Below are 27091 nucleotides of genomic sequence, written 5' to 3'. Positions count from 1 at the left end.
ATCCCCACATCCAAGATCAGAGTTTTATAGTTATAAGGAAGGATGAGGATTGATATGAGGATTAAGATTTATAACTGGTGATATAAATAATCACCTGCTCAGATGTTGAATTGAGTATCCGCTCCATGAAAATAATTGACACTCAGAATCTGCTGGGTTTTCCCTCCTCATTTTTTTGGTGTCAGTTCTTCATTGGATTGTTCTATAGATGCTAGATAACTTCTTTTATGTGGTCATTAGTTGTGTATGATACATGGAAGCCTCTCTTCCGATTGATCAGGCAGATATTTTCCTCGCAGAACATCAGACATCCACTTTCAATGGAATAGTGGGCTAGGGTTAAAGGGAAAGCATTTAATTTGTTTCCCAATTGAGGGATCCCAAGACATTCCACCACACACGTGCTAAAAAAACGGCTACAGATTGCTCTGTTTGTGTGGCTCAGAAACCCGTGGGGGAAAACATTGATTAAGCAGTTTGTCATTTAATCTAAATAAAAACAAAATGTCATAAATGGCCTTCCTATAACTGCTATAATTTATTTAAGATCATGTTTCTTCTGCTCAGAATATTTTGCTGGAATACGAGAAGCAAGCAGAAAAGCTGGATGTGGAAAAAGAACGCGCAAATAATTGTGAAAACCAGGTGGAGGAGCTTACACAACACCTTCAAGCATGTCTTCAACAGGTAGGGTGCTATCTGTCATCATAGTTAACTGTCCTATTTTTCTGTCTACGATGCAGCAAATCTATAATTCAGTTTATGCTACAAATATTTAATCTGCTAATTTAAAAATCCTTATCGGGCATTGTTGCACAATTGTTCCCTAAAGTAAAACCGGCCAAACAACAAGCAAACAAAACTACATTTGAGAATATGTGAAAACAATAAATTTAATCTTGTTAATAACAAATCAAAAAGGTCCCATTTTATTAATTCCAAGACCCACAGTAAACGAAATCCTTGGCAGATAATTTAATTTCTGTTTGCTCTGTGGACTCTGTGTGTGTGTCTTGTCTGTCTGTGTGCGTGTCTTTCATCGGGCTCTGTACAGTACAAATTAACAATCGTCGTCGTCGTCCCCAATTATGCAAAAATTAGATAATACATAGCATGTTAGAGCCTTGTGCAAAAAAAGGTGAGAATCATAATCTTTGAAGGAATACACTGCTTTATTTATTAATGAATCTGTTTCTGACTTTCACCTATTTTCCATTTAGCACAAACAATTGACTTCAGAGAAAGAAAATATATTGGTTCATTTAGGAACTTTGCAGTCAAATGCCAAACAGCTAGAAATACAGATATTGGAATCCGAAAAGGCCAAGATAGCTGTTGAAAAAGAGCTAGAAGCCATAAAAGTTGTCAAGGAGCAGATATCCAAGGTATGGACACTAAGAAAATAACTGGTACAATTCCACAAAATATATTTAAAACTCTCAGGCATTGAGCTATATTCAATTTAGGGAGTGACAGAGTGTGGCAGATAGTGGGGCTCACAGCATCAGAGATCCAAGTTTGATCCTGACCTCAGGTGCTGTCTGTGTGGAGTTAGCACATTTTTCCTGTCTCCACAAGTTTCTTTTGAGTGCTCCAGTTTCCTCCACATCCCAAAGATGTGCGTGTTTGTAGGTTAATCGGCCTCTGTAAATTACTACAAATGTGTAGTGAATAAATGAGAAAATTGAATAACATCGAAAGTAGTGTGAATGGGTGATCGATAGTCAATGTGGGCTGAAGGGCCTGTTTCCATACTGTATCTAAACTAACAATTTCTTTTCTGAAGCAGATAACTTGTATATTAAAAATGTATTTTGCACTGCAGGATAATTGTGCATTGGTAAAAGAAATTGAAGAACTTAAAAAGCAACTTCAAAATGAGAAATACCAACTTCAACAAACAATCCATGAACTGCAACTTGTGAGAAAGGTAGGAATCTCCAACAGACACAACCCCATTGCATTCAAACGTAAAGCACTACAGTTGCCTTAAATCTGAAATAAAACAAGATGCTCCTAGTTGTCTATGACTTAGGCTCTTCACTCCTTCCCCCCTCTATAATATCCAGCCTCGTATCCTGATCCAGCGAATCTCAATGTGAGGTGGATCAGCAACTTTTCTTCTGACATTGCCCCAACTTTAACCCTGTGGACAGAAGCAGGAAGATTTATCTTTAAAAGAGTTGGGGGGAAAAAAATGTTGCCTCTTAAAATTTCCAGATTTTATATATTAGATCATAAGACATAAAACATTAACACTATTTTAAAGCATTTGCTATCTAACCTGCTGCGATGTATCTACAATTTTCTGCATCAGATTTATGGCTATTTTATTAGTTAATTAGTAAAAATTAAAATAGTTTTAGGAAAAACAGTAATGATTGAAAGTGGGTTCTTCAGAAATTTACCAGTACAGGTGCACAACCTTTTATCCGAAAGCCTTGGGACCAGACACTTGTCGGATTTCGGACATTTTCGGATTTCAGAATGGAAGATTTTTAGCGTAGATTAGGTAGGTAGCGCGGGCGGCTTGAAAAGTCTGGAGCAGCTGCCTCCTCCCGGGTGACCGGGAGACTCATTGCATAAATGTTAGTCAGTTAGTTTGGAGGGATTTTATGTGGTGGTGGTGGAGTCGGGGTGAAGGGGGAAACTTTAATTCTTAGTCCCCTACCTGGTCGGCGACTCCCAACCTCGCGGAGCTGGGGGCTCCGTCCGGCCGCGGGCGGCGCCGGTTGGAGCTCCGACCCCGGCAACTCTACCCCTGGCTGCGAGGTGCTCCAAATCCAGCGCCGCCCGCGGTCGGACGTCCCAGCTCCGGGAATGTCGGGAGTCGGCAGCGTCGCAGCGCTGGGATACCAGCGGGGAGCGGGCAATGCCTTACCGGGTCGCCGTGCGGCAAGCTCCGGAACGCTGTGGCCGCCGACACACAACATCGCGGAGTGTCGCTGGATTTGGAGCCGCGGAGTTGGGGGCTCCGTCCGGCCGCGGGCGGCGCCGGTTGGAGCTCCAACCCCGGCAACTCTACCCCTGGCTGCGCGGCTCCAAATCCAGCGACGCTCCGCGATGTTGTGTGTCGGCGGCCACAGCGCTCCGGAGCTTGCCGCACGGTGACCCGGTAAGGCATTGCCCGCTCCCCGCTGGTTTCCCAGCGCTGCGACGCTGCCGACTCCCGACATTTGCGGAGCTGGGGCGTCCGGCCGCGGGCCGCGCTGGATTTGGAGCGCCTCGCAGCCAGGGGTAGAGTTGCCGGGGTCGGAGCTACAACTGGCGCCGCCCGCAGTCCCAACGGCCACAGCGCTGCGGAGCTTACTGCACGGCGACCCGGTAAGGCATTGACCGCTCCCCGTCTCTCCGACCAGGTAGGGGACTAAGAATTAAAGTTTACCCCTTCACCCCCCCTTCACATAAAAGCCCTCCAAACTAACTGACTAACATTTAAGCAATGATTTACAGATGTTTAAGCGTCTCCCGGTCTCCAGGGAGGAGGCAGCCGCTACAGTAGTACAGACCTGGGTTGACCGTGGGTCGTTTTGGGTCAAGTTTGGCGCCAAACGCGAGCTTTGGTGCGCAGACGACATCTGGAAAAAATGGCCGGTTTTCGGAGCTTTTTGGTTTCTGGAACACCGGATAAAAGGTTGTGCACCTGTATAATATTTTGGCATAGATAAATGAATGGGATTGCTGGAATATCATAGTACTTTTTACTGATTTTAAACTATTATATATCCATGAAAATGACGTTCAAGTTAGATTTAGTGTATAATATTTTGAAAGAAAAAAAAACTTGAAATTGTGTAAAGCGCTTGACATTAGAAAATCAATTCACTCTTCATAGAAATGCACCCACTACTGTGTAGATAAACAGGGCACCTTGGACACAATAAGGTACACACAGTAAATTAGACTGATAACCAGTTACTGTCCATTTTGATGGTTAAAGATTGTACATCAATTAGGACAACAGGATAATTATTTATACCTAATTGGGCCTTGATTTGATAACAAATAATATACTATTTTATATAGTACTGAAATAGCCATGTAGGCTCTGCTCCCATCTATTAAAAGGACTCTATTTCACACAAATGAAATAAATCCAGTGAGTACAGTGTAAATTACTGTTTGTACCAACTGTTGCTAGGATGCTCAGAAAAGCACATTAATGGACATGGAGATTGCAGAATATCAGCGGTTGGAAAAAGAACTGAACCAGAAAATTACTGAACGAGACCACAGGATTGGTGAAGTGGTAGAAGAAACTGCATCCTTCAGACAGAAACTGGAAAACATGGAAGTTGAAATAAGTAAGTTAAACAGTTTCGTTCAATAGAAAGTTTAAAATTATATGTCTTATTCGAAGTATATGGTTTTGAACTATTCCAAGCATGGTTTCCGTGAAATGAATCAAACCACTTTGGTGAAAGGATGGAACTAACTCAGCAGGTAATGAATAGGTGATTAGTGTTTTGACAATTCAGGTTTCATTTTCTCCAGAGATGCTGCCTGACCTGCTGAGTTATTCCAGCACTTTGTGTATTAACCAGCAGCTGCAGTTTTTTATTTCTACACTTTGGTAAAAGCATTCCCTTCTTGACAGTGATTTCACTGAAATTGTAAAGACAAGGAACATCATATCAGGGGTGCGATTGGACAGTGCAACGTGGGTGAATTAAAGGCATGGAATGTAAATGGGCATGTTCATAAAATAACAAATTTTGCCACCACTATTTTAATAGCAGTGAAAGAAATTGTTATCTTTTTCATTTTTGGCATCAGGACTTTGAATAATATTTCCACTGGACTTTTCTTCGGCCCTAATCTATATGATATGAACTTAGATTTTTAGAAAACTTATTCATATACTCACTATATTCCAATATGTGTTTACCTAAAAAGGCTCATAATTGCTGTGCCATTTTTTAATTAAATTCTATATCAGTTGTTCAAACAGATGGGATGATGTCTTCTGAAAAATAATGATAATTTTTTTTGTTTGCAGAAAGTCTTCAGAAAACATTGGAGGAAAACATAGAAAAAAACACCAAGATTAAACAAATGCTAGTGAAAACCAAGAAAGAACTTAGTGATTCAAAAAAAGTTGTGAGTAACAAACAATATCTCTCACATGTCCCTAATCATTCGGAACAAATGTATATTCAATATATTTTTATCCTTGATTAAACACAGTCAAGTTTTAGGATATGACTTCTGTACCTTGAGTTTTGATTGAGACTGGATGGTTGCTGAGATTTTGAATGACATAATTCTGAAGAGAATATCTTGCATCTCTAGTAATTTTCGTGTTGTTTATTTATGGGTACTTGAGAACGGGGACTATGAGGAAGCAGGAGAGCCTTGTACAGCAAATAAAAAGATTCCCAACGAAGGGTCTGATAGATCTACAGATAAACCAGTAAAAAGATCCAGAAAAAGATCAAAGAAATTTAACAATTATTCTATAATACTAATTTTGGCAGTTTACAAGGGGGCCTACATTCGATTCTTTAACAGGTGTAAATGTAGAATTTAATTACACGGTTAATACTCAAAATTAACTGGAAATGATATCCTGAATTTGACTTGTTGATGTTGGAAGAAAAGTATATAATTGTCGTGGTATTATGTTTTTAGGAAGCTGAGCAATTAGTTCTTCAAGCATCTATTAAAGGAGAGCTGGAATTATACCAACAGCAGGTGGAAAATTACAAGGTACTTTTTTTAAATGTATTTTTCAATTGAGTTCTTGCAAGTGGTAGTTACTAATTTGACAGCAGCTAACAAAGAGAAAGAGTTAACGTTTTAAGTTATTCTGACAAAGGACTTGCAAGCTAAAATTCTAGAGATATTGTCTTAACTGCTGATTGTTTCCAGCATTTTATGCTTTGTGTCATATTTCCAGTATCTGCAGTTTTTTAGATTTCCATTTACCAACTGCTTCATAGTAGGAAGGTCATCTAAACCTCTAGTGGCTGTTCTCCCTCGCATCAACTCCCATAACTACTGTGCTCACTAACCAACCATTATTGCTTGTTTAGCCATTTTAAAATGCTTTTTCTAATTCCTCCCGTGACCTTACTGATCTCTATCAGGAACTTCCTCAAACTTGGCTGCACTCCAAGATATAACACTCCTCCAGTTCTGGTCTCTTACATTGTCCTGATCTTAATCACTGCACTTGTGGCACCCATATCTTCAGTTGCTGAGATTCAACATCCTGGCATTCTTGCACAAACCTTGCACAATACTCTTGAGTATTTCAGTATTTTTAGATACTACTTAAAACCTATACATTGTTGACAAAGTTTTTGGTCACTTTTCACATAGATTACTATGAAACTGTTTGATCGCGGTCCTGTGAGTTGCTGTGAGATATTTTACTTTGCTAAAAGTTATACATAAATATATTGTTTTTTGTTGACGATGTAGCTTTCAAATGTGTTTTAGTTCAGAATGAAATGTTCTACGTTGACTTGATGGGCTAAGTGGCCTTTGTGTTGCAACTCTTGTCAGTTTTGATCCAATTGCAAAGCTTAATTTTGCATTTACTTTAGATTTTTTAGACTACTTTATCCATGGTTATTATGAAGGGGACTACTAAAAATAAAGTCCTTCTATAGTTTTATTCTTTATTGGTCCGTGTATTTAATTCAAAATAACAAAGCAGTATAGATTGGGTTTTGGTTTGGGTAGCTTACAACCCAGCAGTATGAACATCAGGGCTGCCAACTCTCACACATTGAGCGTGAGAGTCACGCATTTCACGAAATTCTCACGCTCTCATGCTGATCACAAATTTCTCACACTCAATTTTTTTTAAATAAATAAAGTCACAAACAATTCAATTTGCCCAAGGCTTCCAGATCTCCTCCACACTTAACAATAAGAATAGTTTTCTGTCGGTGGGTTTCCCGTAAAGAACAAGCAATTTAATTGTCTTAGACACTTAAGCACACTATTTAAAATTGCAAACTGCAGTACATTTAACATTCATGGAATTAAAATCTGCAGGTATTGGAAATTCAAAATAAAGCAAAAATTGTTTTAAAGGTGAGTAAAAACCACGGGGGGAATATATAAGGTGAATGCATAGTCTTTATCCCGGGATATGTGATTCAAGAACTAGAGGGCACTGGTTTAAAGCAGGGGTGTCAAACTACCGGCCCGCAGGTGATTTTGGGGGGGAAAAAAGTAGTTTTGTTTCTCCTCCCCTGCAGATGGTGTGGTAGGTGAGACGCGGTGGTGTTCCCTGCACCGACCTCCCCCCCCCCTCCCCCCCCCCCACCCCGAGGCACCACTCACACCTCCCACCCTCGCCTCCGGCGGCTCTGTCCACACCCCATGGAGTTTTAACCCTGGTCCGGAGCCAGGAGCAGACCAGGTGAGTGGGGGCGTCGGTGCTGCCTCCGGAAGCCGCGGAGATGAATCTCGGGCTAAGGCTCCGCTCCGATGCCCAACCCTTGGGTCACTGACCCTCTCCTCCCCTGACCCCAGCTGGGCACTGAGCACCTGGGAGAGATGGAAACGCTCCCCGAACATCGCCCACACACACACACACACACACACACACACACACACACACACACACACACACACACACACACACACACACACACACACACACACACACACACACACACACACACACACACAAACACACACTCTTATGAAGATGTTGGCAGGGCTGGGATTTTTCTTTTCACTTTGAAGAAAGATTTGATAACTGGGATTGTATTCTCTGCAGCATCGAAGAAGAAAAAAAGACTTAGTTGAGGTCAATAATATTACGTCGTCGTCTCCATTTTCTTGTGTCTATCTTCGGAATAAACCAATATGTGCAGTGCCAAGCCGGGCAAAATGACTCGCATTTAGTTTGCCCGGCGGCACTTTGGGTGGTTATTGGCACCCAGGCAACCGCTAATTTAGAGTCCTGGAAATGTATAGACACATCCTATCTGCTCAAGTTCAAACAAATGCCTCAAAATTCATTGACCGGCAGTTCATTCTAAAGCAAGGCAATAATCAATGACTACTTTAATTTGCATGACATTGCTGTGTCCCAAACATTATGGGATTAAAAATGGCTGTTATTAAAATCTGACAATGTGCACTTTAACCACCTGTGATTTTTTTTTTTTTTAACTACAAATCTCAAATTGTGGAGTACAGAGGCAAATAAATAAATGATGGGTCTTTGGCCCAAACATTATGGAGGGCACAGTATTTGTGGCTGGTCCTGATTGGTCCTGGTCTTTTCTCGTCTCTGGCTCTTCACCTCTCCTACCTCCTGCTCTCAGTCTGTAGAAGAATCCCGACCCAAAACATCAACCATCCTTTTTCTCCAGAGATGACGTCTGACCTGCTGAGTTACTTTGTGTCTATCATTTGGCATAAACTAGCATCTACAGTTTGAATCATACAGCATGGAAACAGGTCCTTCGGCCCAACTTGCCCACTGAGTTCTTTGTTTCTACAGTATAGATTGTAGTATATTACACAAGAGGTTTACAGAAAATCAATAAACCTATTACGTTGCAGATTCAAGGAGCAGAGTTAACTGCTGAAAACCATAACATTCATGAACTGTTGCGACAGACAAATGAACAAAACCATCGTACTTTAAGTGCACTTACACAGAAGATGACAGCTCTGCAGGAAGAGAGTAATAATGCTAAGGTACAGTCTTGAATGTGTCTGAAATATAATCTGTGGTATAAAATTGTAGAAAACGAAAAAGGGTCCCTTTTGCAGTGAAATAATGTGGATAATGATTACACAAATCATTGCAACCCAATGACATGTCATTGCAACACAATGACATGTCATCATGACAACACAAATCATTGCTAGGACTTGTGTTCATATATTATACTAAGTATTACTAAATCAAAAACACAATTTCTAAGTTTGCAAAGGATACCAAATTAAGGTCATATTGTTAATATTTGGGAGAACTGCAGCATTCTACAAAAGAAATTTGCTGAATGAATAGATTATTAGCAAAAGTAGAAAAAACATTTTTGAAGTGAGGATAGAGGGACGATTTGTTACACGATAGGTACAAGTCTAGGTATGGTACGTAGTGATTTTTTTTTTAAAATTTTACTTTGTAGGCTGAGCAAGCTGCAACTACTGTAGATTTTGAGAATTACAAAGTTCGAGTTCACAATGTCTTAAAGCAACAGAAGAACCGAACCGCTGCCCAGAATGAAAATGAATTAACTCAACAAGAAAAGTGAGTTATGGAAGGCAAAATAATTTTGTCCATTCATTATCCCCCTTTATAAATCAATTCTGTTATTTACTGATGATTTTTGCACTGCTTCTTTCATGTGTGTAAATACACATTTTGATTTTGGAACTAACCCATGGTGCAGCTGAGCTCTTTTATGCTACTTTCTGTACCATTTTGATTTTTTAGTTTCAAAAGAAATTTATGAATTGTGAAGGATGTACACAAAATTTGAGTTTCAGGGAATGTGTAGCTTGGTTTCATGCAAAAAGTAGAAGATGGGTAGAGATAGTATCATGATAAAGGAAGGTTGAAAGGAATAAATCCGAAAGCTTTCTCCCAACTACCCCCACCCCCACATCCAGTTATTTTCACTCCTGGGCTGAAGGGCCGGTTTCCACACTATCACATCTCCCAAATCAGTCCCATTTTTATCTCTTTCACTTTGTACCCATATCCCTCCATCTATCTTTACATTTCACTCCTGCTCTTTCCTTATCTGACACTCTCTCATTTCACCGCTAGCCTTTGTCATTTCACCTATCTGCTGATCACATCTAATCTATATCCACCTACCACTTGCCAAGCTTGTCCACCTTTGCCTCTCGTTGTAAACTTTCTTCTCCTACTCCATCAATCTAAAGAAGGTCCTGCCCCAAAATGTTGTCTGTCTATTTCCCTCCACAGATGCAACCTGACATGCTGAGTTCCTCCAGTGTTTTGTGTTTTGCTGAAGATTCCAGCATTTGCAGGCGCTTGTCTACATTTTGTCATTTTAGACTGGGGAAAGCTTTTTCTCTCACTCCCTGATCTGTCAGTATGTTCACACTATAATCACTAAAGAGAAGGGTGGTACAGTGGCACAGTGGTAGAGTTGCTGCCTTGTAGCGCCAGAGACCCAAGTTCGATCCTGACTATTGGTGTTGTCTGTACAGTTTGTACGTTCCCCAGACCGCATCATTTTCAAAACGGCCTGTTTCTACGCCCTGTTTCTAAACTAAACTAAGAACATGGGAACATAATTCCATCCCTTCAATGGGCCAGATCATGTTCCATATAGCTTCAAGGACCATACAGAGATTGGACTGAATAAATGTTTTTTTTTTGTTGCAGAGAACATCTCCAAAAAGTGATTGACCAGTTGAAGGTCAAATTACAGGAAACTCAGTGCAATCTACAAGTCAGTGTGGGTGAGCTGCAGACTCTGCAAGTTGAGCACGACAGACTACTGGAACGACATAACAAGATACTGCAGGAAACTGTGACCAGGGAAGCTGAGATTCGAGAAAAGTATAACAAACACTATTTATGTTTTTTTTTAAACTTGGAGTATTTGCTGGAACATTGGCATTTGCTGTAACATTAATGAATTGCCAGAGGCTAATAAGTTTCACATTGGAGAGAATTAACCAGGTTGGCCTAAACCACACACGACTGGGTGGGTCCCCCTCATCCTTCTAAACTCCAGTGAATACAAGCTTAGTCTTTTCAATCTTTCCTCATATGACAGTCCCGCCATCCCGGGGATCAATCTCGTGAACCTACGCTGCACTGCCTCAATCACAAGGATGTTCTTCCTCAAATTAGGAGACCAAAACTGTACACAATACTCCAGATGTGGTCTAACCAGAGGTTGCCTACTCGAGGTTGTTTCTCAAGCACTTATGAATTGCATTAATTAATCCCATATAATCATGTACTCTTCTATATATCGGTGAAATATTATCATTTGGTCACAGTGAATTTCAGTGTAAAGTAGCAAAATAGTGTTGAAATATGTTTGAATACTGAAGTCTCTCAAAAGCATGGAAATGTACTAATTGGCAGCATTTTTATTATCTGATTGATAATCTGTATGAATGGCCCATTAATGAAGCAAAAATCCTGCACATTTGTATATCTTCATGCCTCTTTATTAAGTTTTGGCATGATATTTGTTACCAATCTTCTGCCTTGCCATGATTCAATATTTACTATTCATTATTTTAATGGTGCACTAGTTTTATTTATAATGAAGGAGCTCAATAATATAATAAAATAACATGTATAACAATAAATTCAAAATTTGCATCACAGTCCATAAATTCTTCAATTGATATTTAAACAAGGATGTGTTTGAGGGAACATGCTATTCTTAAGTGTCCCAAACATCAGTTCAGTGAGTCTTGATCTATGCATTTGCATTATAATTTACAGACTTTGCTGTGCGCAGTCAGAAAGTACAATGTTGAAATCGGAGCATGCTCAGACTGTGAGTCAGTTGACTATCCAGAATGAAGCAGCACAAAAGAGCTATCGCGAGCAAGTCCAGCTTCTTCAAGAAAATCACAGAAAGACAGTTGAAATATTACAGGAACAATTGTCTACAATGGAGCAACAAATGTTCCAGCATCAAACTGAAAATACTTTACCACGTGAGTATCAATACATGTCTGTCTGCTTTCTGCTCATTTGTTATGGTAGATAAATTCAGAAAGTACACCGTGTTGACATAAAGGGAGAAAAAAGTCATGGCTTATATTTAGAAACATAGAAAATAGGTGCAGGTGGAGGCCATTTGGCCCTTCGAGCCAGCACCGCCATTCACTGTGATCGTGGCTGATTGTCCCCTATCAATAACCCATGCCTGCCTTCTCCCCATAATCCCTTGATTCCACTAGCCCTAGAGCTCTAACTAACTCTCTCTTAAATCCATCCAGTGACTTGGCCTCCACTGCCCTCTGTGGCAGGGAATTCCATAAATTCACAACTCTCTGGGTGAAAAAGTTTTTTCTCACCTCAGTCTTAAATGACCTCCCCTTTATTCTAAGACTGTGGCCCCTGGTTCTGGACTCGCCCCACATTGGGAACATTTTTCCTGCGTCTAGCTTGTCCAGTCCTTTTAGAATTTTATATGTTTCTATAAGATTACCCCTCATCCTTCTAAACTGCAGTGAATACAAGCCTAGTCTTTTCAATCTTTCCTCATATGACAGTCCTGCCATCCCAGGGATCAATCTCGTGAACCTGCGCTGCCTCGATCACAAGGATGTCCTTCCTCAAATTAGGAGACCTAAACTGTACATGATACTCAAGATGTGGTCTCACCAGAGCCCTATACAACTGCAGAAGAGCCTCTTTACTCCTATGCTGAAATCCTCTTGTTATGAAGGCCAACATTCCATTAGCTTTCTTCACTGCCTGCTGTACCTGTAAGCCAACTTTCAGTGACTGGTGTACAAGGAAGCCCAGGTCTCGCTGCACCTCCCCCTTACCTAAATTAACCCCATTGAGATAATAATCTGCCCCCTTCTTTTTGCCGCCAAAGTGGATAACCTCACATTTATCTATATTATACTGCATCTGCCATGCATCTGCCCACTCACTCAACCTGTCCAGATCACCCTGCAACCTCCTAACATCCTCTTCACAGTTCACACTGCCACCCAGCTTTGTGTCATCCGCAAACCTGCTAGTGTTGCTCCTAATTTCCTCTTCCAGATCATTAATATATATGGTAAACAGTTGCGGCCCCAACACCGAGCCTTGCAGCACTCCACTCGCCACTGCCTGCCATTCTGAAAACGACCCGTTCACGCCTACTCTTTGCTTCCTGTCTGCCAACCAATTTTCTATCCATGTCAACACCCTACCCCCAATACCATGTGCTCTAATTTTAGTCACCAGTCTTCCGTGAGGGACCTTAAGGCTTTCTGAAAGTCTAGATACACTACATCCACTGGCGCCCCTTCATCCATTTTACTTGTCACATCCTCAGAAAATTCTGGAAGATTAGTCAAGCATGATTTCCCTTTCATAAATCCATGTTGACTTGGACTAAGCCTTTTACTGCTATCCAAATGCCCCATTATTACCTCTTTAATAATTGATTCCAGCATCTTTCCCACCACCGAAGTCAGGCTAACTGGTCTGTAATTCCCTGTCTTCTCTCTCGCTCCTTTCTTGAAAAGTGGGATAACATTAGCTATCCTCTAATCCACAGGAACTGATCCTGAATCTATTGAACATTAGAAAATGATCACCAATGCGTCCACTATTTCTAGAGCCACCTCCCTGAGGACCCTGGGGTGCAGACCATCAGGTCCAGGGGATTTATCATCCTTCAGTCCCATTAGCCCACCCAATACTATTTCTCGTCTAATGAAAATTTATTTCAGTTCCTTTACCTCCTTAGATCCTCTGTCCTCCTGTACATCTGGGAGATTGTTTGTGTCTTCCTTTGTGAAGACAGATCTGAAGTACCTATTCAACTCTTCTGCCATTTCCTTGTTGCCTTTAATAATTTCAGCCGTGTCTGCCTTCAAGGGACCCACATTTGACTTTGCTACTCTTTTTCCCTTATATCAAAAGAAGCTTTTACTGTCCTTCTTTATATTCCTGGCCAGCTTCCCTTCCTACTTCATCTTTTCAGCCTGTATTGCCCGTTTTGTTTCCTTCTGTTGTTCTATGAAAGTTTCCCAATCCTCTGGCTTCTGGCTACTCTTTGCTGTGTTATACATATTTTCTTTTAGTTTTATTCTATCCCTAACTTCTCTTGTCAGCCACGGTTACCTCCTACTCCCCTTAGAATCTATCTTCCTTTTTGGAATAAAATGATCCTGCGTCTTCCGGATTATGTCCAGAAATTCCTGTCATTGCTGTTCCACCACCATTCCTGCTAGGATCCCTTTCCAGTCTGCCTTGGCCAGCTCCCCTCTCATGCCTTCATAATCCCCTTTGTTCAACTGCATCACTGACACTTCAGATTTAACCTTCTCCTTCTCAAATTGCAGATTAAAACTAATCATATTATGATCACTACCACCAAGCGGTTCCTTTACCTCGAGTTCTCTTATCAAATCTGGTTCATTTATTGATCATTTTGATTTTATTGGCTAATTTGTTAATTTTTTAAAAAATACAGAAAATTGTTTTAATTGGGTTGTTGTGATTTTTTTTTCTTTAAAATAGTTAATTTATAAATGGGGCTCTAAATATTTTAATTATTAGAATTGATTTATTGACAGGTGTTCTGAGATATGTAAAACTTAGCATGCCATCCAGGCATGAAGAAGGGTCTCGACCCGAAACGTCGCCTATTCCTTCTCTCCATAGATGCTGCTTCACCGGCTGAGTTTCTCCAGCATTTTTGTCTACATGCCATCCAGGCAAATCATACCATACAAAAGCACATCAGAATAATGCAAAAGAGAAAGAAAACCAACTCAGAATGTGTGGATTTAGAACTACAGAGAAAGGGAAGATAAAAAAAAAGTACAAGGAGGTGGATTGTGACACAGGAATGTACCTGTGGCACATGAGAGGTCCATTCAAAAATATGATAACAGCTGGAAAGAAGTTATTCCCGAAACTGGTGAAATGTGCTTTCAGTAACTCGTGCCCAACAGGAGAGGGGAGAAGAGAGAATAACTGGCATGTGAGTGGTTATGTTGGCTGCTTTCCCGAAGCAGTGGGAAATGTAGGTAGAGTCAGAGAGAGGCTGGTTTGGATAATGGACTGGTGTGCTTTTTTTAAGACGTAGCAATGTGGTTGGACCAGATGAAATTGTCAGTGTCATTTGTACCTCGGAAGTTGAAGCTCTTGATCATCTGCTCCTTGGCACCATTGATACAGATAAGGGTGTGTACTCTTCCTCCACTCTTGAAGTTGACGCCTAGCTCCTTTATTTTGCTGATGTTGCAGGAGTGTTTGTTGGCTTGACACCATGCTGCGCAGCTTTGTATCTCCTTCCTGAACAATCTCGTCATTGAAATTCAGCCCACCACGGTGATATCATCTGCAAATTTGTAACTGAAGTTGGTGCAAAATTTTCCCCCACAGTCATGACTGGAGGAAATATAATAACGAGCTGAATATGTAGCCCTATGAGATACCAATGTTTAGAATTTTCGTGGAGGGGGGGTTGTTGCTTATCTTTGTTAGTTGCCGTCGATGAGTAAGGAGGTCAAGGATCCAGTTGCAGAGGAGGGTGCCTAGTCATAGGTCAAGACATTTGGAAATGTTTTTAGTTAGAAATCTGGTGTTGAATGCAGAATTATAGTCAATAAATGGGAATCTGATATTGGAATCCTTGTTAAACAGATGTTGCAGGGATAAGCTTAGGGATAGAAAGATGGCATACGTTTTGGACCTGTTATGTCAGTAGGTAAACTGCAGTAGACAAGACACTGGGTGGTAGTAATGCAGTATGTTGGTGGATGTCAGAGCCACTGGGTGGTAGTAATTGACGCACATTACCTTGTTTTTCTTTGCCACTGGCATGACAGTGATCTTCTTGAAGCTGTTGGGGATCTAGATAGGAGCAAGGAGAGGTTAAAGATGTCCACAGGTTTGACTTTGAATAATTAATTATTATTCATCTAAATGCTTTTTTGAATTACATTTAGTAATAAGGTCATCAAATGTGCTATCTACCAAAACTCCCTAGTTTTACCTGCTTATAATTGGTCATTTGGCTCCAGACTTCATTGCAACTTGGTTTAAGCATAGACACACAGGAGCTATATTCCAGAGGTGAGATTAAAATGATTGTGCTTTACAACAAAGCGGTATTTGACGATGTGTGGTATCAAGGAGTTGTAATGAAATTGAAATCTTTGAGCATCAAAGGGAAAACTCTGCAGTGGTAGGCAACATTATCAGCAGAAAATAATGTTGAATAAAGAAAGAACGACAGATGGTGGTTAATGCACAAAAGGACACAAAGTGTTGGAGTAACTCAACTGTTCAGGCACATCCTGGAAAACATGGATAGGTGACGTTTCTGGTTGAGATCCTTCTTCATACAGATTCTGTGGTTGTTGGAGGCTGATCATTTTGGCTCCAGGACATTGCTGGAGGAGATCCTCCTAGCTCTACCTGAGTGAGGTAAAAGGGAAAGGAGATGGGGAAAGAGATTGAGGGGAGACACCACATGAATCTCTTCTCACTTCATTAAAACTAAATCCTTTGTCCTTTTTGTCTCAGCTACATGGATGTTTAAAGATAAATGTTTAATCTTTAGAAAACATTCTTATGAACCAAATATATTGAAACCTTGGAAGACATTCCTCTCAAAAATAAGCAAATTTTTACCAACAATGTCAGAGCAAAAATTATACTGCAGCACCAGACTGACTCGCAAGCGTCTGCAATTAAGTAATACAGGCACAGCAGGAGGGCAAGTAGAGAAGTTTAATATCCAACATTGTAAATGAGACCATCTGATGGATTGGTGTTGTGTTTTCTGACCAGTTAAAAAATTGTAACATCATTTGACTTTTGTTCCTATAATTATGTTTAAGGTTCTCCACCAGTTCCGCCCACTGGAAAAAGTTGGCGTGACCGAAAAAACATGGATATTTCTTTATTGGATATGAATTCCATTGATCGTGAGGAAGGAGAAGGAATGGAGATGACTGAAACAGAGTCGGTGCTGTCTACTAATTCCCAAGTTACATCTCTTGAGCAATTACTCAGTTTCCCTGAGACTAAGTCAGGTTGGTTATTAGGAGTCTGGAACAATATTAATATGGTACTTGTTTAACTTATCATGCTAATAAGACTTGTGCAAGTAAGAATTTAATTCACATGACAATAAAACACTCTTGACTCTCTTCTTGACTCTTGACCTTAAATGTACAATTTGCCTTCTCTACATAATTGCTATTTTGCTGAAAGTCTTCTGTTTAGCTTATTATATTTAATTACCCTTTATATAGAGGATAACTATTTTCAAAATCATACTAAATACTTTTTTTAAGTGTTATTTTTTGTAATTGTAAAAGCTATCAAATCCAATTGTGCGACATTAAATTTTCCGTGCGCTTGTGTATCACAACTGCTGCGACAGCCAATTATCTGGAAATTACTTCATGCCTCCAATGCTTCTCATAAATCTTTTCTGCCCCATTTCTAGTTTGACAACATCTTTCCTATAACATGGTGCCCAAAACTGAACACAATACTCTAAATATGGCCTCACCAATCACAACTTCACAAGTTATAGGAGTAAAATAAGGCCATTCGGTCCACCATTCAATCATGGCTGATCTCTGCCTCTTAATCCAATTTTCCTGACTTCTTCCCATAACCCTTGACACCGGTTCTAATCAAGAATATGTCTCTCTGCTGTAAAAAATATCCACTGACTTGGCCTCCACAGCCTGCTGTGGCAATGAGTTCCATAGATTAACTACCCTCTAACTAAACGTCATATATAACTGCAGCATGACCCTCCCAATACTTTGCTAAAGTCCATGAAATCAACATCAACTGGCCGGGGGGGGGGTGACCGACTGATCAAATGGTGCCAGCAGAACAACCTGGCTCTCAACATCAGTAAGACCAAGGAACTGATTGTGGACTTTAGTAGGAGAAGGATGAGGACCCACAATCCTGTTTATATCAACGGGACGATGGTGAAGAGGGTCAATAACTTCAAATTCCTGGACGTGTATATATCAGAAGATCTTCTTGGACCCAACACACTGATGCAATTGTAAAGAAGGCACATTAGCGACTGTACTTCCTGAGAAGATTACGGAGATTCATCATGTCGTAGAGGATTCTCCTAAACTTCTACAGGTGCACGCACCGTAGAGAGCATTCTGACTGGTTGCGTCGTGGCCTGGTTCAGCAACTTGAACATCCAGGAGCGAAAAGAATACAAAATGTTGTGACCACTGCCCAGTCCATCACCGGCTTTGACCTTCCCACCGTCGAAGGGATCTATCGTAGTTGTTTGCTCAAAAAGGCCACCAAAATCATCAAGGACCCACACCATCCTGGCCACACACTTATCTCACCACTGCCATCAGGAAGAAGGTACAGGAGCCTGAAGACTGTAACGTCCAAGTTCAGGAACAGCCTCTTCCCCACAGCCAGGCTATTAAACACAACAAATAAGCTATGAGGTCTGAATTGCAAAAGACTATTATTATTTCTTATTTGCACTATATTTGTTATTTATTGAACTTTTTCTTTTTTTTTTCCCCCCTCCGTTATATACAACGTTTACGTTTTCACGTATTCTGTTGTGCTGCAGCAAGTAAGAATTTCATTGTCCCGTCTGGGACATATGACAATAAAACACTCTTGACTTAAAACAAAGTGGGATTTTCCTGAATTCTTTTGTCGAAGGACATTTCACGACCTCTTTTAGCCCTCCTAATTTCTTTCCTGCGTGCTTTATATGTCTCAAGGGCCTTGCCTAATTTGAGTTTACTAAGCGTTTTAAATATGAAGCCTTCTTTTCCTTTTTAGCTAAACTTCCACGATCTCTTGACCTCCAAAATTTCCAAATCGTACTGTCTTCTGTCCTCTAAAGAATGCGCTGGTTTTTAAAACACTCTCATATGTTAAATAAAATTTTCCCCACGAACAGCCTCTTTGAATCTACCTCTCCTCGGTCCAGCCTAATATTCTTAATACTGCTGTAATTAGCCTTCCCAACTTAGTAGTTGCATCTGAGGATCAATCCTATCCTCAGCCATAACTATCTTAAACCTTATGGAATTACGATCACTGTTCTCACATTGATCCCCCAACGAAACATGAATCACCCGGCCAAGATCAATTCCCAGCATATGGTCTCATACAGCCCCCCCTCCCTAGTTGAACTATCGTCATATTGTTTCTAGAAACTCTTCTGAATGCACCTAACTTAAATTATAATTCCATAGCTGTCAGGATGACCTAGTCAAAATTGGGACCGTTATAATCACCTACAGCAACAAATCTTTACACTCTTGTAGCACCCACTGACTATTGAAAGACCTATAGTAAAGACTCAACATAGTGATCGTATTTTATTTATTGCCTCGCTGGAACAGCCCCCAAAGATGTATTTTCAAACTGTAGTTGTGACCTTCTCCCTAATCAGTAATTCAACTCTCCCGCCTCTGACAACTAGGTAGAGAGTGGGAGGGGCAAGCAGAAAATGATCAGTGGTGGTGTTAGGGTGTGGGAGGGAGAGGGAGGGAAAGAGAGGAAGTAGGGAGACGGAGCGAGGGAGGGAGAGGGAGGCTACCAAAATGGCTTCTACATCATCATCTGGTGCTAAAAGCGGGAAGCAGCCGTTCAAACAGCAGTATACAAAGAGATGGCAATGAATGCACTGTTAAGTAAGGTGCGTAGAAGACGTGTCATTTGATAGCAAAGTTTTGCATTCTTGTACTCTTATATGGGTATGACCGCACATAAAAAATAACACCTTTTTCAGCAATATGGCACCGCGTAAAAATACTGATTTCCTCAGCAAAATACTGATTTTCAGGTACTAGAATACTGAAATGCTCTGACAAAACAGCTCTGACTGTACCTCGGTACATATGACAATTCAAAGTCAAACCCCAAGTTCTTGGCTATATTCTAAACAAATATTGCAGAAATGATTATGTAAATATGTACATGTTTGACATGAAGTACAAATGCAGTTTGTGGCAGAAAATGTCTGGTGGTGTTTCAACTTGGAAAGCTAAGCTTCGAGAAACATAGATTTCACTAGAACTGTGCTAAAACATCAGCACTATAACCAAATCTCTAGCTAAGAAATGCAAACATTCATTTTCTCCTGAATTGCAGGAAGCATCTATTTGTTGTTTTAATTCTAAAAGGGGGGGGGGAAGGGCAATGGATTGTCAAAATATTTTGATATTTATATATTTTTGTTAACCCAACATATTCTTGTTATTTATTCCATTGATAAATTGCAGATGTTCCTGAATGGCATCCTGAGCCAACAAAGGAAGAAATAGTGCAACAGTTAAATACAGCTACAAAGAGTATTGACCATTTAAATGGGCTCCTAAGAGAGACAGAAGCGACCAATGCCATCCTTATGGAACAAATTACGGTAGGCATGTGCGCACAGTGGGTTGAAGCTCAAAGGGGACTGGAATGATTTATAACTCATTTCAGTTTTGCTGTAGATGTAAAGGAATGAAATCTGCTTCAATACATTGATGTCAATTTCATTATATTACCTGATCCCAAAGAAGCTGATCAGTTTTTAAATTGTCTTTGTCTTTTTGTTATAAACCAGCATCTGCAGTTCCTTGTGTCCATTGTCTGCTTCCCTTTACATAAATGCAGCCTGACCTGCTGAGTGTTTCCACTAAGTTCTGATATTTCCTACAGGGCTTTATCTATGTTTTGAATTGATTCTTTAGCCATTACAGGATTTTTACCATCACTATCCAATCTGAAATCCATTTACAAATTGATTCTCTTCTCTAAAACATAAGGACTTAAGAAACTGTCACTATAGGGGCCTGCATTGTCTGTTGAATGTCTACATAGATTCCTTCCATGTCTACTATCTCACCAGATATCCACATACTCTTTGCCTGTGTTTAAAAAATCAAAAGCCAATTAGTTGATTTGAACATATGTCTTTTGATCTTAAAATTTGACTAGACTTTCGGCTATTGGTTGAGAATCCACGGTTCTCTGACTGGAGAGATCTATAGTCCTGTATATAAAATAAAAATTCTCTGCTCACTATTTAATGACCTCTTGGTTGTCTCACATAGTGCCTCGTGGCTCTAGATTCTCCAGCGAGAGGTAACTCCTTCATGGCCACTGTTTTGTCAGTACTTCTGAAAAATCTCAGGCTTCACCCATCCATGTCCTGCAGAGACGCTGCCTGGTCTGCTGAGCTACTCCAACACTTTGTCTTTTTGTTGTAAACCAGCGTCTGCAGTTGTGTCTATATTAAGTCTGCTTCTCTTTCCACAGTTGTTACCTGACCTGCGGGGTGTTTCCACTAAGTTCTGCTTTTATTTCATATTTGTAGCATTAGTATTTAGTCATATAGCACAGAAACAGGCCCTTCGGCCCATATTTATATTGACCAAGATGCCCCATCTACGCGAGTCCCACATGAACTTTTTTACGCCATATGTCTAAATCTTTCCTATTCATGTACCTGTGTAAGTGTATTTTAAATGTTATGGTACCTGCCTCAACTACTTCCTCTGGCAGCTCATTCCACCCTCTGTGTAACAAAGGTGCCTCCCAATTCCTATTAAATCCTTTCTCTCTCACCTTAAACCTATGTTCTCTGGTCCTTGGTTCTCCTACTCTAGGTAAAAGGCTTTCTTTCTTCCAATGGGAAAAGCTTTTAATTCTTCAAACGAGGAAAAAGTGTGTACATGAGAAGCCCCAGAGCCAACATGGAATTATGGACCTAATTGCCTTCTAGGTTGGGAGAAATTTGAAAAAACTTATTGATCAGCTTCCTAAAAGACTGCTGTGAAATCTGTGTTGGATCTTTGTGAGCCCACAGAATACTTCTGTTAATTGCAGGTTTCTTTCTGATTTCACATTTTAATTGTTTACTGTGCGTTCTTTCACCAAATAGCTGCTGAAGGGTGAAGTAAGGAGGCTAGAAAGGAACCAGGAACGTGAAAAGTCTATTGCAAACCTGGAATACTTGAAGAACGTCATGCTGAAGTTTATATTCCTAAATGCAGGAAGTGAGAAGCAGAGTCTTCTCCCTGTGATTGACACAATGTTACAACTGAGCCCAGAGGAAAAGAGTAAGCTTGCTGCTGTTGCTCAAGGTAAAACATGAAATCTGATAAATGCACAGTTTCTCAGTCTTTAAATGGGCTTTTGTACTGCAATTTGAGGTGACTGAAGAGCCAAAAACCATGGCATTCCTTTATGAAAATGTTGATGCTGTTATCCTTGTAAGCTTGGAAAACTTTGGCCCACATTTTCTCATTCGTAAAAATGACGTCTGTCTCAGATGTGCCATTTGTTTTGTAAGCTCATTGGATCATGCAGCACAGAAACGGGCCCTTGAGCCCAACATCATCCATGCTAATCAAATGCCCCATTTAAACCAATCCCATTTGCTCGTGTTTAGTCCATATTCATCTAAACCGTTCCTATCCACCACCTGGCGTCTCTTTTTATTGCTAGTTTATAGAGTAATTATCTTAACAGCGTTCTGAAAAAGACGATGCTTGGAAAAAATTCCCTCATTTCTCTCTAGCATTCTTAACAAGTTTGTTTTTTAAACCACTAACTTTTGCTGATAAACCCACTTCTCCTGTGGTTGAGCCTCATCTGATCAGATCTCACTGTCACAGGTGAACTAAAGGCATACAGTTTTCAAATCCCCGGGCTTATTTCCATATCCCTCGACGGCCTCTGTCCTCCCTATCTTTGTAATCTTCCATAATCACAATTCTGACCTGTGATACCATAGACATGTCTTAACTGTAAAGACACTCTGGATTTCCTTTGCTGAACCTCCTGTTTCTTTCTTTTGAGTCTTTAACCTACAGCTTTGACCAAGGTAAGGTGACTCGTATAAGGCCCTAATATAGCCTTCTCTGGCCTGCTGTCAATTTCTGTTAGGTAAAACACCTAGGGGCAATTTGCTGTGTTAAATAGAAGTATTTTCATGGATATCTCATTGTTATTTTTGATGCTGGACTCATTATCCGTACTCAAGGGACTTAACTGTTGGAAAACTGTCAAATGACCAAAGGGTGCTGTTAAAATCAATGGAGAAATAACATGAATTTATCAAAAATACTGAAATTGGATTATCTGGAATCATTTAATGGGCTCCCTATTACATCTAAAGAAGATAGTTTAGTACCAAAGTACACTGTTGCTTTGCATCCAGAAAATAAGGAAGATCTCGCATTGGAACAGAACATAGAGCATAACACATAACAGCACAGGAACAGGCCCTTCATAAAGCCTATTTAAACTGATCTCACCTCCTATGCATGATCCAAATTCCTTTATTCCCTGCATTTCCATGTGCCTATCTAAAAACTAAATAAATGCTACTATCGTATCTGCCTCCACCACCACCCCAGGCAATACATTTCTGGCCCCCACTACTCTGTGTTTAAAAATAAAAAAAAAACTTGCCCCACACATCTCCATTAAACTTTCCCCTTCTCACCTGATAGCTATGCCCTCCAGTGTTGGACATTATCACCCCGGGGCAAAAAAGGTTCTGACTGTCATTCTGAAGATACCCGTGTTACTTGCTATATTTCATCCACAGTTCAGTCTAGTGGATGACTTTGGCGATAATGTAAATGCCCTACTTCCGTGACCCCCCCCCTCCTGACTTCAGAACGACTACAAACCTGACCCAATGTGTCCAAATAAATATTTTGTGGTGTTGACTGTTACACTACTAACAGAGTAATAATAATGTGTAGGAAGGTACTGCAGATGCTGGTTTAAACTGAAGATCGACACAAAAAGCTGGAGTGACTCAGCGGGACAGGCAGCATCTCTGGAGAAGGAATGGGTGACATTTAGGGCCTAGACACTCCTTCAGACTATTCAGTAATAATAATAATGTTTACACATGTTCCCCACAAATGAATTCTCAGGCTTAAGTAGAGAGTAGTATGGATGAGTCTCTCCCCAAAGGGAACATTTGAAGTCAGAGGCACATTATTAATTACAACTTTAAAAATGTATATGTCACTAATTTTGCTTGGTTGTTGACTTCCTAAAGTTAGCTAACCTGCCAAAAGTGGTGAGGCATCAAGCAAAAAGCAAATGGTTTCCAAAAAATGGAACAAAAAATGGAACTACTGTTCGATTTCTTTTCTTTGAGCTGACTGTTGCAGGACGGCACTGGCAGCCTTCCAAGTAGACTGCTCGCCTAATAGACCAGAGATTTTCCATGATGTAGAGAAAATGCATGAAGGCAATTTTTTCTGCTGTTGAACCAGATAAAATGGCAAGAACTTTATGCCCCTTGATCTTTATTTCTCTTGTCAATGTGAATTATTTTTATGTTCTGTTGTATGTAAATATTCAGTTTTGCTTTGTTTTATGTTTAGGGGAAGAAGAAAGCACTTCACGGTCATCAGGGTGGACTTCATATCTTCACAGTTGGTCTGGAATTTGATAAAGTTCGACAGGGCGAGATATTTAAGTTAACATTCCATGAAGAACAGAGATTTGGTTGTTATGGAGAGAAGACCTGCCTTAGACTTTTTTTCTTTAAATTGATTTGTCTATTGTGTTTGTCATGATCTGTAAATATTTTGTCGCTATGAGTTCATTGTTGTCCTTTTTTATATTTCTAACTTTATATCCCATGGGGAAGAACTTATAACTGGAAGAGAGATTTTAAAGAGACTTTCACAGGGAGAGTGATTAATCTTTAATGTAAATTTATGATGAGCCTATTTTTGTTTTCTTCCAAAATTATAAAAGCATAGTTAGCATGTACCTGATGATACCTGGCATGACAAACACAATTACTTCACATTTACCGCAAAAAAGGGCTACTGATGTAAAGTGGCCCTATAGAAATAGTATAAAACTGAAGATCTCCAAGTCCAGCATGATCTTTGAATTTAAAATTGTAATATTTCAACTTGCCTTTTCATCAGAACTGTTAAATATATTACAGATTTTAAACAGATACAGGGTAGTAAAATGAGGAAGGTGAACAAGAAATCTGAGAGTGAAACGTGGAAGCTATTATATATCTACATCTATTTTAAAACTTATTACCATCCCAGATACTTTGCATTCAATTCTCCGTTTTAGTTATCATTTTCTGTTTATTTCAGATTTTTGAACAGTTGGTGTTAACTTATGGAAGCGATAGTTTATGTGTAGCATGAGTTGGTAATTTACTCTAAAACAAAATATTTTGTCATGACTAAAACAAAAACTGAATTTTTTTAAATATATATCAACATGCAAAACAAATTATTTGCAAGTTTCAGCCTGGGCATTATATAGGTACATAAATGTACAGAATTCCAATGTTAAGGCGTTATACATGTTATCGTACTGGGATAAAGTTTTTTGGAAAATTAGACATATTTTCATTGGGATCAGTTGCAAATTTGAATTGATTCCACTCTTTAGTATGTGCAGTAATTTAACTGGAATAAATATATACCAAAGGAAGCTGGTAGAAGATGTAGAAAATGAAAGGGACTAAAAGATTTGCAGACCTTACTGGTTTTAAGACAACACTGCATTTCTGGAATCTCAAAGCCTGTTGAATACTTTACTTTGTAAGAAATTTTAGTTGTTTTCAGTTGTATATAATTACACCATGAGCTTTTCAGTGGAGGGATCAAATGAATTGATTACTTATTTTCTGAAACCATACCTTCAAATTGCACATACTGGCATTTAAAGGTTCTTCTGTACATGTTTGTCAACTATTTGCTTTTATTTTTAGATGCAAGATTCTCCTGATTTCATTTTGAGAATTCCAGTAACTACTTGCTACTGGAGGCTAAATGGTCAGTTGCTCGATTTACTGCCTGAAGTAAAAAGTGTTTGAGAGCAGGGAGGTGATGAGCCTACTAAATATGTTTCCCACCTTCCCGTTAACATATAAAACAAATCCCTTATTAAATCAAATATCCACCCCTCAATTTATTGTCATTTGTACATGCAAATTGTAACAAATATGATGCATTGTAATTACAGGATGCGTCAGCATTCATCTTTCAAAACTGAGGCAGGAAAGGGCAATTCCGTTTATACTAAGCAAAGTAAGAAATGTTAAGGTATATCTTGGGTCATTTGCTGGTTGTGATGGCCTTTGCATGGATTTTCAGCTGTTGTGCACATTTGTAAATTTGTAATTACCAGTAAGAAGGCTCAGATGCAGATAAAATTGTGTGTTCTTGGATGAATCACATGTTGTTTGAATGTGCGCAGTATTTTGATCATAGAAATATATTGTAAAATGTTATGGGTGGCGCAGTGATAGAGTTGCTGCCTTATAGCGCTTGCAGCGGCAGAGACCTGGGTACGATTCTGACCTACAGGTGCTGTCCGTATGGAGTTTGTACGTTCTCCCGGTGACCTGCGTGGGTTTTCTCCAAGATCTTCGGTTTCCTCCCACATTCCAAAGACGTACAGGTTTGTACGTTAATTGGCTTGGTTTACGTGTAAATTGTCCCTAGTGTGTGTTAATGTGCAGGGATCATTGGTTGGTGGGCCGATGGGGCTGTATCTCTAAACTAAACTTACATTTTATCGATGGACCACTCAGCTGAAGTTTGCCTGTTTGTTTTGTAGAAGACTCAATTCCTTTCCGCAATAAGCGATTGTTTAATACCAACTCCATCCGGATGGTAATTGAGCATTGTGCCTGCTATTTAATTTTGGTGGGGGGGGGAATGTCAGTGAAAGCCCCTATAATTTGAAGAATTCCCATTCTGCCTTGCCACAGATTCTGTACATTTGTGATTTACCCTGCAAGTAAACCACATTTAATAATGTAATGCGAAAGAAAGTACTGGAATTTCTTTTGACGATGTTTATTTAAATTCAGCCAACGGTATATTAATGAGAACATTCTTCATGGTTTGAGAGATGAAATATGACTACTAAGAGAGGCTGCAAAAAAAAAACATCTTGTAAAATATATAGCCTTTTATTCTTATTTGTGCATTTATAAGGGTATCTTTGTTTTCAATCTGAACTAAATTTGTGATTGAAAATGTAATCCATTTTTCCTAGAGGATTAATAATCTGATTATAATGACTTCCTTCTCAGCTATTACTTTGGACACTAAGGTTATGTAATAACAATGAACTGCATAAATTGTATATTTGTAGCTGTTCACAATTATAAATTAAGTGCATTCTTGACTTGAAAATATACATTTTGCACAACTCAGCATTTTCATTTATCATTAATATTTAAGCGTGTTGTATGTAAATTTGAAATGTGTAAACCAATATTCCTAATATATATAATAGTAATCATTACATTTAGTAAAGATAAGTCTGCTCGTATTTCAATTATGGTATTCAACAGTTAAGACATTTTAGCCTATCTTCTGAAAGTAGGCTTCTGTTTTGTATTTCTAGTAAGGTGAAGGTGTTTTCCTGATATAAATGGTG

General features: G+C 39.6%; 1 protein-coding gene across 1 annotated transcript in view; it reads left to right on the top strand.

The window, feature by feature from the left end:
- The window catches only part of LOC129698159 (GRIP and coiled-coil domain-containing protein 2), a 40959-nt gene extending 14729 nt beyond the window's left edge, over positions 1-26230 (top strand). Inside the window, exons 10-23 of the mRNA XM_055637096.1 lie at positions 568-687; positions 1221-1385; positions 1826-1930; positions 4142-4304; positions 5000-5100; positions 5632-5709; positions 8536-8673; positions 9111-9232; positions 10343-10519; positions 11426-11643; positions 16513-16707; positions 19924-20063; positions 21573-21774; positions 24043-26230. Of these exons, the coding sequence (XP_055493071.1) occupies positions 568-687; positions 1221-1385; positions 1826-1930; positions 4142-4304; positions 5000-5100; positions 5632-5709; positions 8536-8673; positions 9111-9232; positions 10343-10519; positions 11426-11643; positions 16513-16707; positions 19924-20063; positions 21573-21774; positions 24043-24110 (1992 nt within the window). The 3' untranslated portion in view covers positions 24111-26230. The remainder of the gene's footprint in view (positions 1-567; positions 688-1220; positions 1386-1825; positions 1931-4141; positions 4305-4999; positions 5101-5631; positions 5710-8535; positions 8674-9110; positions 9233-10342; positions 10520-11425; positions 11644-16512; positions 16708-19923; positions 20064-21572; positions 21775-24042) is intronic.
- Positions 26231-27091: the final 861 nt, after the last annotated feature.

This window comes from Leucoraja erinacea, chromosome 6, assembly GCF_028641065.1.
Source record: "Leucoraja erinacea ecotype New England chromosome 6, Leri_hhj_1, whole genome shotgun sequence".
NCBI classification, from domain to species: domain Eukaryota; kingdom Metazoa; phylum Chordata; class Chondrichthyes; order Rajiformes; family Rajidae; genus Leucoraja; species Leucoraja erinaceus.
This window is presented reverse-complemented; position numbering and strand designations above follow the sequence as displayed.